The 13,853-nt window shown below is 37.5% G+C and overlaps 2 protein-coding genes across 3 annotated transcripts; both read right to left on the minus strand.

The window, feature by feature from the left end:
- Window positions 1-1,524: 1,524 nt before the first annotated feature.
- Window positions 1,525-5,890, minus strand: LOC144643540 (uncharacterized). Its single transcript, XM_078502838.1, has one exon. It carries the CDS (start codon window positions 4,567-4,569, stop codon window positions 3,424-3,426), a length of 1,146 nt encoding a protein of 381 aa, XP_078358964.1. The 5' UTR covers window positions 4,570-5,890; the 3' UTR covers window positions 1,525-3,423.
- Window positions 5,891-6,014: 124 nt separating this feature from the next.
- Window positions 6,015-13,781, minus strand: LOC144643572 (copper homeostasis protein cutC homolog). Of its 2 annotated transcripts, none has more exons than XM_078502881.1 (8): window positions 13,632-13,781; window positions 12,747-12,806; window positions 11,745-11,913; window positions 10,915-10,955; window positions 10,695-10,730; window positions 10,188-10,321; window positions 9,621-9,648; window positions 6,015-9,195 (listed from the first exon to the last, which is right to left on the minus strand). In XM_078502881.1, exons 1-8 carry the CDS (start codon window positions 13,681-13,683, stop codon window positions 8,975-8,977), a joined length of 741 nt encoding a protein of 246 aa, XP_078359007.1. In that variant the 5' UTR covers window positions 13,684-13,781; the 3' UTR covers window positions 6,015-8,974. The 2 variants fall into 2 exon arrangements, with proteins under 2 accessions (XP_078359007.1, XP_078359008.1); XM_078502882.1 differs by having other exon boundaries at window positions 12,743-12,806; window positions 13,632-13,707.
- Between the last annotated feature and the right edge of the window lie 72 nt (window positions 13,782-13,853).

The raw sequence follows: 13,853 nt of genomic DNA on the forward strand, positions 1-13,853 counted from the left end.
ATTTAACAAGTACTTCATGTTTGACTGTGTAATTTGACATTTCCATATTACTTCATATTTGACAGAATTGGGTGTGTTTTGTTGAACTTTTATTAATGAGGACACTTTGTGATACCTGTCATGAGGAACGCGCATACCATTAGCGTTCAATCCTGGACATATCTGACAGTTCCCCCACACTCCGAGCCGACCCGGACAAGGGAAGCTTAAACGTTGGTTTAGAAAAAGCAACGAACTGTTTGCACGAAAAATCACAAAGTTATCTCGGGGGAAGGGTTTGGAGGGTCACTCGAAACAGGAGGGCTATTTTTTGGCTAGGTCAGCAGGGACAACTTTTCTCATATAAACGCTCGGTAGATAATGGATTGGAAGAGAAGTTATCCCTCCTTGGCCAATATCCCGCCATGCTGATCTCACGCTTGGTCAATAACCCATATATATCTCAAGCCCTGCGTATTTTTTTAGTTAACCTCTGCTCATAATCTTTGCAGATTAAAGGCCTATACCAATTCATAAACGCGTCGAGTAACCTGCAGAACCCACCTATAACGCTTGGACTCTTTGCGGACAAATCATGTTCCCGAGAAATGGTCCGTCTAATATCTTCATTAAAACAGTGTACTGAACGGTGCAGTTTGAAATTTAGCCAGTATTTTCAAATTTGTTGTGATGTCGTCCGCAATTAAATCCGTCTTAGGGTGCGTTTTTAACCACAATTTAGGAATAAGAATGGCTAGTACAGAATGCTTGGAATAATTCGGATTGCCTGCATTAAAAAACGCCCATGTAGTCCAGATGATATGCTTTGAGCGGTCCAAGCACGAGTAAGCATTGCGTAACAAATGGCGGTCGACGAAGAGGCTCCATGGCCACTACTGCAGCAATTTTTCTACTTAATAAAGAGGAGGTAGAAAGTATAAAGACTTTAATGGAATAGCCGAATGTTCTGGCAGTGTTATTTACAAAGAAGAGGAGACACATCCCTCAAATCACAGGCTATGCCGACAGCCATCTTAAACATGTTTTCATTCGCAACATTTTGTTCATTCTGCCCTGGTAGCAGAATGGATGGAATAGGAATGCGCAATAACAAAATTTCGCGTATTTCACATTCTGGCAATTCTCAATTCCAGAATTGTGAATATAAAAAAACGCGCCCTTAATCTTCCTCAATCGTAGCCATTCTTGTTTTGTTTTGTTTTGTTACCACTTCTTTAGTGTTTTCTACTTTAAAAACTATTATTTTGAGGCTTCCTTCAATCTGGGAGTAACAGCTGCATATTAAACTATTAATGGAAAACGATCCTTTAAAATCGACTGACGACATCCACTCTGGAAGGATCAGGGAATGGAAATAATAAATGATATCCCTATTTATGATATACATTGTACAGTTTTTTTTTTCAATATCACAATTTTTCGAACAACTGATAATACTGTAAAATTATATCTGTCATTTACCCGTTGGATCTTTAACAGGATCAGTGATTTATTATTATGCTATGCCTAGAACTTTTTTGAATCAGTAAATATTGCAAGCGTGTTGTTATTTAAAGTAACAATAAACGTGTATTAAATGTAGTGACTAGAAAAAAAGTCAATAACAAAATATTAAAACGACCCAAAACAGCATTCCCGATTACAAGTCAGTTGTACGTTGTGTAAATGATGCAGGTTAGCTCAACCGTAATAAGTTAAGCAAGATGACCAGAGATCAGTCTTCTCCCATTCAGTGACAGAAAGCTAAGAGTTTGTACATGGATTCCCTCTGCATGAACGGCTACATTTACTATTAAAAGGTCTTAAAAGGGCACCAGCTTAATAGCTAGGAAAGCGAAAATTGCTTTTTCTTATAATACTTACAAAGTTTTTCACGTAAAAGGGAAGTTTTTCAAGGTTTTGGAAGGATATTAAGTTGACAAAAGCAGTTTGCATTTGGCAGCGGCAGTTTACTTGGGAAATACGGCCGCGTGTGGTTTCCAGTTTCTTCTCTAGAGCCCGCGTTACACTTGACCATCCCTGCCTCTGGGAAGGACGACATGCGCACGTAATAATATTGGCTCCATGGAAATATCTCCCCTCCCCCCCCCCCTCCCTTCCCCCACACACACACCCTTCCAGGGTTTCTATCGTGTCTCCATTTGGACATATGAAGCCCGCCGGATCATTTACTTGATCGGATGACGAATGAACTTAATTTAAGCAAACGATGATGCATGATATGGCTACGTGTGGTTTCTAAAAACCACAGACTAATATGAGAATATGCAAACTCGTCACGGTCACTTGAAACTGTTGTAGCTCAACGTTAACGACAAAAGGGTCATTCCCATATCCATGCTTTTACGACTTGAAACTTGATCAACACCGGTTGAGTACAACAAAATTGGCTACTCTTCTGAGGACCAAAGCGTCCAGTTCTGTTTAGTGTCAGAACTTAAAGGAAGAGTAGCTGCCAATGAGTTTATTGATAAACCTATTATGTCCATTTTGCGACTGACCCCCGAAAGACCTTGTTCTGAATGGGTTCTTAATGACCAGCACACTTGTAGACAGACGTTCTTCGAATTCTTGTTCATTCAAGCATTGGACGTGATCCGACGACCAATATTTGACTATATGATTCCCTCTACAGCCCTTGCTTAACGGCAAATATGTTTTACGTGTTAAAGACAAGATTTACCTCCTTACAACTAGATATTAAACCGCGTTGAACAAGACTAACAAGGCATCAAGCTTTAGTCTACAAAAACCATATTTAGTTGAGAGTCTTGTTCTCCAGTTGTCAAGACCACTCGAGCAATATCGAGTTTAATAGAATAATTAGTCATGTGCCATTTACTTGTATCGTCTGAGTTTCAGCAGCGAGCATTTTAGTTCTTCATTTGCCACAAAATGCTTTAGAACTATCACTGAAAAAGAGGGATTTTAAAATCAATTCTTACAAAGTACATTTTAATGTGCTTTAAATCTGAATGGGTGGCCTTTGGGTACTAATGCTCTTCGCTTTCAAATATTTTGAATTGTCCTAATAGTTATGAAAAACATCGATCATGATCGTATTTGACCTACGGCTTATTGAAAGTGAAACGTGCCGTACAACTGTGTTTTTTGTTTAAGTCCATAAGTAGATTATGGACTTCTGACGGGTAAGATAAGTTATACGAACCATAGCAAACACTGAATTTGAAACAAAAATCCCTAATCGAAATTGGTGTTTAAAAATTCTTTTATTTAAAAAGTGATTATATAGCCCCTATATATTCAATATATCGAGTAGCACAATTCTGATATTATGTAAAATAAACCGGATGATTATTCAGAATTTGTCGCTCTGGTATAAAATACAGAAAAATGTACATAAAGTGTACTTATATTTATAACTGTACTTATATATATACAAAGTGGTCAAACACCACTTTACTAAACAAATATCTCCACTGATCGGTAAAACGTGGAGGACATTTGCAGCACTTGATTATACTCCTGAATTCTTGTCTGTGCATATTCACCGAAATCTGCACCTGCTTCTATAAGGAGAATTGCACTTTTCCAGTTTCCGCGTCTGACTGCCGCGTGCAAAGGAGTCCAGCCATTAGAGTCTTTAACATTTACGTCCGCTCCGTATTGTAAAAGAAGCTGAATGCATTTCAAATCCGCATTTGCTGCAGCGATGTGGAGAAAAGATTGTCCGTTTGGTGTTTGAGAATTCACGTCAAGATCTTGTTCTTCCAAAATAGTTTTAGCTTCCGCAAAGGCCTTTTCCGTAATGGCGGAAAACAGTAATGTCTTGGGACTGAAGGAAATGCGTTTTCGAGTACGCGGGCTCTTCCCGCTAAATTCACTGGAGTCCTGTGAATCCATTGAACTGGAACTCAAACTGGGACTGTCGTGAATTGTCAGTTGATTTCTGCGTGTCTCAGCTGGATAAACCTTTCTTCTGCGGATCAAGGTCAGAGGAAAGCTGTGTCTCAGATACAGTACAACTTTCATTAACATTAAAACTCTCCTCAAGAATCCCTCGTCCACGTCTATAACATCAGTATCGCCTTTCGACGAAATCCGATTCCTTGGCGAAATCCCTTGTTGAAATATTCGGTTGTTGTCCGAGTCTGTTGAAGTTGTATTGAGCGATCTCCGGTCGGCGGAATTGACCGATGCCTCTGAACTCTGCGAGTACGTAGAATCGGAGAAAGAGTCGTAAGTTTCTGTCTCGGGGCAGCAGTCGGAACTCGATGTTGATATTGTTGCGTGTTTACGCTTATCAAGCGATAAGTGTTCGCTTGTTGACCAACTATTAGCGTTGGTTGTGATACGCTTTTCCACGTTGGGTTTTTTATTTCCTGGTGGACTGCGTCTCCATTTGGGCGATAATTTTAAAGAATCCAATATTCGCTCTACAGCTGACGGAGAATTGTCTTTCTTTGTCGTCTTTTCCATTATTAAACGGTCTTGCCCAATAACGCCATTCACAACAGCAGATTTTACAGGACCTTTATCAGCGTCTGGTAAACAGAGACGTGGGCCATACCTTACATCTGTATCACACAGTAGTCTTTCGTTAGTCATGAAAGCGTTGTCTCCTTCGCTCGTGTTTTACTGTTGTTAACCTTTTGTAGCCGCTAGCAAATGTTGTCTGGGTAAATAGCCTTTTGTGTTCACTTCCTACGTACGCGCGATGTACAAAACAACGAAAGTGATTTGGAACTTTTCTGTCCTCACGAACATGTAGGAATTATAATCACGTGTCGCTGATAACTGTGATGGCTCACAAATTAGTACTTGTTAGACAAAAGCCTGTCGAGTCTGGCCTCCTTTGCTCTTGAAACAGTGCATGCATGCTGTCGTAAACGTAACTGCTTGAAATTAAATTTTAATAAGACTTTGCAATCAATCAGGCGCGTAAACAGAGCCAATTGAAGCGATTTGCATGTAAACGGTATTGTTTTAATCCTATTGTCTTCTTTGTACTCTATTTCCAAAGCGGTTTACAAAAAGACGTCATTAGAAATTCATGACGGAAAAATAACGCTGAACACATTTTCCAATTATAGCGCGATAAAATCGCAGCTCTACGCAGCCGGAGCAAAGGAGAAGGCCTTGGATCTCACTGTTTTTAGACCTAAAAAAGAGGAGGTTTAGTAAACTTCGCAGTTCATCTGATTCTTCTTTGCGAAACGTACAATATTAGCGGAACACATGCCAAGTGAAGTTCAATGTGTTAAAAGGAGTTACACCACAATACAATTGTTTTCATTAAACGATCTGCAGTACCTTTTGAACTTTGAAAGTCGCGCGTATTGTTACACAACTAAAACTTTCACATCGCAAGAATCGTCAGTAAATCAAGACTTGTATACTAAAGAACTGCCGGAAACTAACAAAAGAGGTAGTTTACTCTTTATGTCGAATTGCAAGGCTACTTTAAAGTACATTTATTTATTACAATTTAATGGCTGATAATGTTTAGTATACATTATACTTAACTCTATCAGGAACTTTTAGTAAGAGTAGAGTACACAGCACAATCATAAAAGGCATATATAGTCAATAAACTCAATTCTTTTTCCCTTCAAATTTTTTTTCAGCCGATTTTCTACGTCTCTGGGGTCGAGGTTGACGCAACGAAGCGCGTTTAATGACGTTAAACCTAATTTATGACTGTCTACCAATAACAATTAATTCAGCAGCAATAACACAAAGTAAGTGTTTTGAAATGACTGGGATGCCAAAGAAATAATCTGAAGACTAAAATCTGTATCCATCTGACGCAGAAGAAAGATTAAACCTTTTTAGAGACACCAAGCTTTGGCCCAAAAATGGCATTTTTAAAGCTGCTTACCTTTTGTTTTTTTACCAATAAGTAACTCAGTTTTAATACCTTTTTTTACCCAAAAGTAACCCAATTTTAAATTAAACGCTTTAATCAAATTGTATAACACTTGCATAAAGCTTTACAGGTCAAACTGGAAATATTTGTTTTTCCGCACGTGTAATTTAGTCCTTTTTTTCTCTACATTTCCTTATTTACGTTGTCGCTATATCCTCTTATTTTTTCAGCTAAAAGAACTAATTGAATGACACTAGGTGTTTATTTTTTCGTGTTTGTACCAATATGCTTTCAAGGTATTAATTTTTGCATCAGACGCTTATTAAAATAGCCTTGTGACGTATAAACTGATGACGTCAAACTGGCTTCGGTGCGTAAGCCCTGAATTTGCGACCCAAAAAACCCGCCGATTAGGACTGTTGTGGGTTAAAAAGTATTTTAAAAAAATCTATATAGGATTAAAAACAGAATGCTCTTGTTTCATTACATTAGTTGGTAGGTTAGTAAAGGAGAGAAGAATTCAAGGTAAAAGCTGTACAAGACTTTTCTCATTCCAACTCACAGTCCACTATGATCAAATGATCAATGCGCCTTCAAACGGGCCAAAAAACAAAAACTCTCGTTAAAACTCTCATAAAAATTCCAGTATGTTCACATTCGATGAGAGCGTAAAAGAGTCGATAATAGCACATGAACTAATTAAAGAAGGAGTTTCTGCCCAACCGAACATGCCTGAACGCGAATGCACTTTCGAAAGACACCCCTTCACGGGGAAAAAAACAGCAAAATTCTAAACCCTCAGTTCCTGACTAAAAAATGGTCGTAAACATTTACTATTTTGTTTACTTTTTAACTTTTAAAATTCTACTCCTTTTCTGTTGTCAATTTTTATTTGGTTTTCTATTTTTAAATATTCATATCTCACAAGTGCCACGGATAGCCAAGTACATGTAGCTTGGCTACTGGATCAGTTTCTATTGATCACCAGTAACCATACATGTACAAAAACCCTCAAACGTTCACTTTTAGATAGCAGTTACGTGTTAGTAAATAAACTAAGGAATGAAGATTCTGTCTAATATGACCCTAAAAATTAAAAATACAAAGTATCAGACCATAGTATCAGACTGAGGGTAACTTGTCGTTCTGCTCCATTTGTTAGTTTTACTCCCAGAGGGGGTACTCCGGCTTGTAAACGACGGGGATGATCGAATGGCGGCAAAACGCAGGACCCAAAAAAATCCCCAAGTCTTCCGACATTACCCAAAAAAATCCCTGGACCAAAAAAATAACCCCAAAAAAATCCCTTGTCAAATTACCCCTAAATTGCCAGGAGGGGCAATAATATAACACAAAGAAGATCATAAAAAATTTAACGCTGGTGTTTTTTTTATTCATCATACCATAAATACGCCAAGGCACTTTAGTTCGTTTTTAATACCCCAAAAAATCCCTTATTCAAATCAAGTCACCCAAAAAAATACTTGCCAAATTTTCCAACCCAAAAAAATCCCAGAATCGAAAACTTTAAACCCAAAAAAATCCTTGGATCATCCCCGTCATTTACAAGCCGGAGTACCCCCTGGGGTTTTACTTATTCTTTTCGACATACAAATCCTTTTTTTACATAAACCCTTATTCTTCTATTAACATTAATCATAACCATATGTTAAAATAATACCGCATAAATACTTAGCAAAGGGTTCCAAAACGCAACTTATAGCATGCGAAAAATTTAGAGGAGGAAGGGAAGGATGGAGGGAGGGAGGGCAGGCAAGAGGATATGAAATGGTTATGATTTGAATTGCAATATTTTAATGTGTATTTTAACTGAGTAATTTTTGGTGTGTAAAATAAGTTAAAAGTGTAATTTAGGGGTGTATAATAATAAATGAATGACTCTCAGGCATAATAAACCATCTGAATGCAAAGGTCATACTACACATCTCCACGGTCTGGCCAAGACTTACTGGTACATGCATGCGCACAGCCTATTACCCATGGACTGGCAGCCATGGACAGCTGTTTCGTCCTTGTTAGGACTCTTCAGCATGACATAGCCAGGCATAAGGGTCTCACATAACATCATTGAGCCACCGTTTAGTCCAGAGGCAAACTCGAAGGTTACTTTAAACCCCAGCCCCATATGGAAACATATGGGAGCTGTGGCTGGGACTGTAAAGTCTCGGCAATGTGTAAGGAGATGTGGATCCACCAAATAAATGGCCAATGCACGTGTGATGACATGAATGAATAAATAAATAAATAAATAAATAAATAAATACTCATAAATACATCATAATATGTCTCAAGCATGTGATATAATGAATTGAACTGTATTATTTTTAGTGTAACTGGAGTTCAATAATTAATATTATTTTCATTTGTAATTTGAATTGGAATATTTCTTAGGTGTTAAACATAATTTGTTCAATCTATAATTTTTGGGCTGTTTTTGGAAAGGACTAATTTGAGGGGTGTGATATGATTTGAATAACATTGTTTTTTTTGTGTATATGATTTAAGTTGTAACTTGTTAGGTGCATGGAATTATTCTGACTGCAATCTTTAGGTGTGTAAAATGATTGGAACTGTTATTTGTAGGGGTGTGAATGATTAATGACTTGTAGTTCTTGGCAATGGAAATGATTTGAAATGAAAGTTTTGGGTGTCAATATGGATTAAAGTTATTTTTTGAGGTGTAAATGATTGGAACTGTATTTTTTGTAAGTGTGAAATAATTGAATTTTTAACATTGACAGGGTGTAAATGGCTTGCACTGTAAATTTTAGGGATGGTAAAAGAAATTGGAACTGTACCAGTACTTTTAAGGTATCTAAATGTTTATTCAAACAAACTGTAATTGTTAGATAAGTCAAATACTTTGAATAATTGTATTTGATAGGTTTGTACTAAATAATTTGAATGGTAACTTTAAAGTGTATGACTGATGAGGAAAATGATTGCATCTGCAATTTGTAGTGGTACTGTGAAAAATAAATGGTTTGATTTGTAAACATTTCACATTGTAAAATGGTATAAATTATTGATAATCTTTTGTATGTGTAAATAATGAACAAACTGTTTGACAGTAATTAGCTCCCTAAATCAAGATCACCTGGTTACCACATTAGTAAATTATTATCATGATAACACTGATCTTGCAACAAAAATAAGATTTTTCACTTTCTCATAGCTTGCCACTTTTGTTACAAACTCAGGTGGACTCAGGGTCCCACCCATAGCAGTGTTTGTATTCTTATACTCCATGGAGGATGGCACGGAATGTCGTGCCGAGCAATGAAATTCCTTGGCACCAGATTCCTGCAGAATACGTTCCAAGTTGCGTTCAGTTATTCCACCACCTGGGAAAATAACAGGTGACTATTCACTTTCTTTTGGGACTGTTTTATTTTACAATAATAGTACATTGGGGGGGGGGGGGGAGGTTGGTAACAAGGCAAACCCTCCTGGTGTCCTTCTGACATGACACAAAATAGCATAGAAATCTTTATACAAAAACATGAAGCAACAATAACCGAATGTGGTGAGCAGAACAGGTCATTCCACAAACATATCGCAACCTCGAGATAACGATAATTATAATTTAATAATAACTCTTTTATAATTATACATGTAGATACAGTGTAAAATGATTTTTTATGGTTCATAAAATGTATTGGAAGGTACAAGAGCTTAATAGAGAGGGAAACAAATAAAAATTCTAAAGAGAAGCTTACAAATGTAATAAGGAGGGGAAGGGGTAGTGGAACAAATTGTGCCAACTTACCTGGGACGATAATTATCCTGTCTTTTCCCTAAAAGAACAGAAGACTATCACTTAAAAGAGCGGAAAGAAAAATCTAAATCCTACTTTTAAAGCTTAATGTGACTGGAACACTAAAGTACGCTTGCCCCCTACTAACATGTAAGGAGGACAAAGATGAACCTGTCTCTTGTCTCTCCTTAAACTGGTTACAGTCAACTCTCTCTACAACGGTCGCCTTTGGGACCACAATTTAGTATCTGCAGTAGTGGTGGGAGCTATTTTCAGTAATTCTTATTTGCCAGGACTTCAACTCCTGTCTGCAATTAGACACAAGGTGTCTGTAACAACAAGGTGTTTGCAAAGCGGGGGTTGACTGTATGTAAGAACTGTCAAATAGAACTAAAGAGGATGGTAACTGGCAATTTTGAGGTGTCTGTGTTTAAAAAAATGACACAGTACCATGCACATATTTTGAGTTTTGAAAATTCTATTAGTTTCTTCATTCTAGTGAATAATGATTTTCATTGACTGTAATTATAAAAGAACTAAATGCACAACGCTGTTGCAAATAATTACATCAACACCCACCTTTTCAACAAGTTGTCTTATTGTTGATAACCCTTCCAGCGCTGATGAGTCTTGGCCACTGGTCAAAACACGCTCAAAACCCAACTTAATAAGTATCTCTAGAGATATGTAAGGATCCTTAACCATGTCAAATGCTGCAAAAGTTGAGAATTAAAAAAAAAAAACAGGTCTGTCAAATAGTTCCATCTCCAGTGCCTAGTCTTGACAACTGATAAGCTTAAAAAACTTCCCAATAAGGCTGTTAGCTTGAGGATTCTTTTGGCTGATAGTGACAATGCAATCAATAGATATTCAATGATGTGCTTATTCTTGTACATAACACGTAACACCATCAAGCTGAACAACATGGATAAGACAATTGAATAAAGCTTCATCTGAGCAGTGTCACAACATTGATCAGATGTTGACAGAGTACAAAGCTACCGGTAAATACATGAATTCACAGCATGATCAATGGCATTTCAACTTATCATTATAATGAGTGAGAAAAGTAGAAACAGAACATACCTCTGTGAAAAGTCACTGGCAATGGACTTGCTAAATCTGACAAAAAGAAATGAAAATCAATACCGGACAAGACACGTTAGATAAGGCATGGGCAGTTTACTGATTTGTAGCTCTGGAGTTTACTCTCTTTAGAAAAGTTGGGGGGGATACTGGTACAGCATTATTACTTAGAAAATTTATACCATAACATGTTAAAACAAAATAAATTTAGTATTCCAACCTTTGAGTTCTTGGCATCTTGTAATGTCCACTGCACCTTCACTGATTAGAAGACAAGAAAACATCTTTAGCTGGAAAAATGCATAAATTGTACACATTGGACCTCTGTAAATCTGCCACCAATTAGCTACCAAAATTTTGACATCATTAAGCCAAGTTTGATTATTTTTGTAAGATGCTAGCTATTTTGGATCAAGGAAAACATCTCTCTTGCATCATTTTTTTTTTTTCAAGTTTGGCACATGCCATTATTTTTTTCCAACCGCGCTTTTTTCACCTCACACTTGACAGACTAACAAGAAAACAGGGGCTGCTCAAAGTCCAACTGGTAACTAGACTAAGCGAACTTATTACACCACCTATGAATGGTGAGCATTATTCATCTGTTCTTAGACAATATACCGTATTTTCTCGATTAAACGCCGGGCCCCGAATAAATGCCGGGCCTCCAAGGCAGAGTGGTAAGTAAGCCTTTTAGGCATTTATTTGAGGTGTAATATGCTTTAGGTATGATGGCAAGGTACATTCATGTCACAAATAATGACTAAAAACCCTTGTTTAATAAACATTTTGCTCAAATAAACTGCACCATTCAAATAAACGCTGGATCCACAGAACCAAGTTTGAAATAAACGCCGGGGGCGTTTAATTGAGAAAATACGGTATCTGCAACACAGCCTCAAATGACCTGACAAAGGACACTGGAGTGGGAAAAGAGGGAAAGGACTGAATGAACAGAATGAGTTGAGAGTCATATCCAGAGACTGTTAAGATGGGAGAAGAAATTTATGCCACGGCAGCCTCATTAAATACACACAGTCACTAACAAACCTTGTAAGAATGCCAAACACAATTCCATCTGCCCCAGCTTCCTTGAGCACTTTGATATCTTCCTTCATGACTTCAAATTCTTCTTCAGTGTAAAGAAAGTCACCTCCTCTTGGTCTTATCATCACAAATACTGGAATTGGTGACTTCTGTTTGATAATTCTTAGCATTCCTGCAAAAAAAAGAAAAGATAAATACTTAAATTTAAAGTTTCATGGGACTGTGTAGTAATGTGACTGTGCAGTAATACAGTAATGTGTCTACTGGCCAGTTGATACAACATTAATATGATTTTATGAAGTTTTATGAAGTTAACTGCATCGCTAAATGGATGTTGGGTGCCTGGGACATCCGGGAGCTTCCACTATTGACAGCCAGCTCCTAGATGGACTTAATGCTAAACTCTGGGCAAACTCTTCACTGGCCTGGCCAACACTATAAAAACACACGCCTGAAATCCAGAGCACATGGAGCCCTGACGCATGGGCATATCCAAACACCGCTGACCACGAAGGAACACTGACGCTCTTTGTTATTAACTCTGTTAAATTGCATTGCTGTTAACTCCGTTAACTTGCATTTAACTGCATATAAATTTACCCTTGCAATTATATCAATGTATATCACATGTACCAAAATGAAAAGAAACTAAGATGAAAAGACATGAAAGATACTAAATATTACTACACTGCAGTTCTAACTAACGGCAGCTAGTTAATCTGTACAGAGTGAGAACATGTGTGTAACTGTTGCTGTAAAATATACTTGGCTAGTAAATTTGTAAGACTTGGCAATCAATAAATTTATAGTTTGAAAACAAAACATTCTTTTTGTTGCAAGTTCTGATCCTCTGTAAAAGTGTGAAGGAATAGGATCAACATTTACTCGAGAGACTGTTGAGGCAATAAATAAAATGTATTTCATGTTCCTGGCACTCTGGAGCTGAAAATGAACAATTAGCATAAACACTGTAGCCCTAGTTACAACACAATACAATTCACCTGCCTAAAGATGGTGTAGTTCCACCTTCCATCAGATTAGAGCACAGTTCAACACGAACGGCCCCTGTAATTGTTGTACAAGTAATTATTAACAAGTGAATTGCGAACAGCCATCAGTCATTGAGTACATACAGAAATCCATACCAAGACCCGATAACTAAGTGGACATTTCCCAATTCAGCAATCTGATCAAAAGAATTCCATCTCCTCTCAATCTGTATATTGCACATTTGAGCTTACACAACTTTGTAAGGGATTTTGTGTCAGCTTATAAATGGAGGGGCTTATAAGTGGACTAAGAAAATGTTTAAAACGAGCCACGGCAGTGTTGATCGAAGTACATTTTCAAGTTAAAAAGTCATAATAAAGCAACATTTAGCCCTGTTCAGTATTGTCATCCAGCAGAGGGGGGCTTATATCCAGGGGGGTTTATATCCAGGGGAGGGGGGCTTATTACTGGATATGTAGATACATTTTTTTTTTGTTTCCAGGTAGATAAGCCATAACCAGGGGATTATAAGCTGGGGGCTTATAACCTGATTTTTACGGTAGCCCATTTGTAGCACGTATAATATTATAACTTTGTAACATTGGCCGGACGTGCAGTTTCCTGCCACTCAGATGGACTCTTTACTGATCTTTACTACCCTTTTACATGTGGAGTGTAAAATATATGTGCATGCAAAACTGGTTTTTTTAACTACACATTATTCCAATTTGGTACAACAATGAAACTTGAATAATTTATAGGGAATACCTTTATAGGTATTCTTTCAACGAAAATGCGTTCAGACACAACAAGAGAAAGTGTGCAAAATGGCTTTCATTTTCGCGCGCTGTCAACTAGCTGATAGATATTGCTGATAAACATTCAAAATAAAATACTCACCGCCTCTTTCGGCATTTAAAGTGGACTGTACCGAGTCTACACAGACTTCCATCTTGAATATTTCGCTGAAAAATGGAAACAAGTCATTACATTACATTTTAGCGTCCAACTAAACAGAAACCGAAAACCTGCACAAACACAAAACGTAAAACGTGCAGGCCTTCCTCCAAAACGGGGAGAGCTGGTGACTAACCAGCGGCATCCCGAATCGCGGGCTCTCAA

Source organism: Oculina patagonica, chromosome 2 (genome assembly GCF_052425735.1).
Source record: "Oculina patagonica isolate OP01 chromosome 2, crgOcupat, whole genome shotgun sequence".
In the NCBI taxonomy this organism is placed as follows: domain Eukaryota; kingdom Metazoa; phylum Cnidaria; class Anthozoa; order Scleractinia; family Oculinidae; genus Oculina; species Oculina patagonica.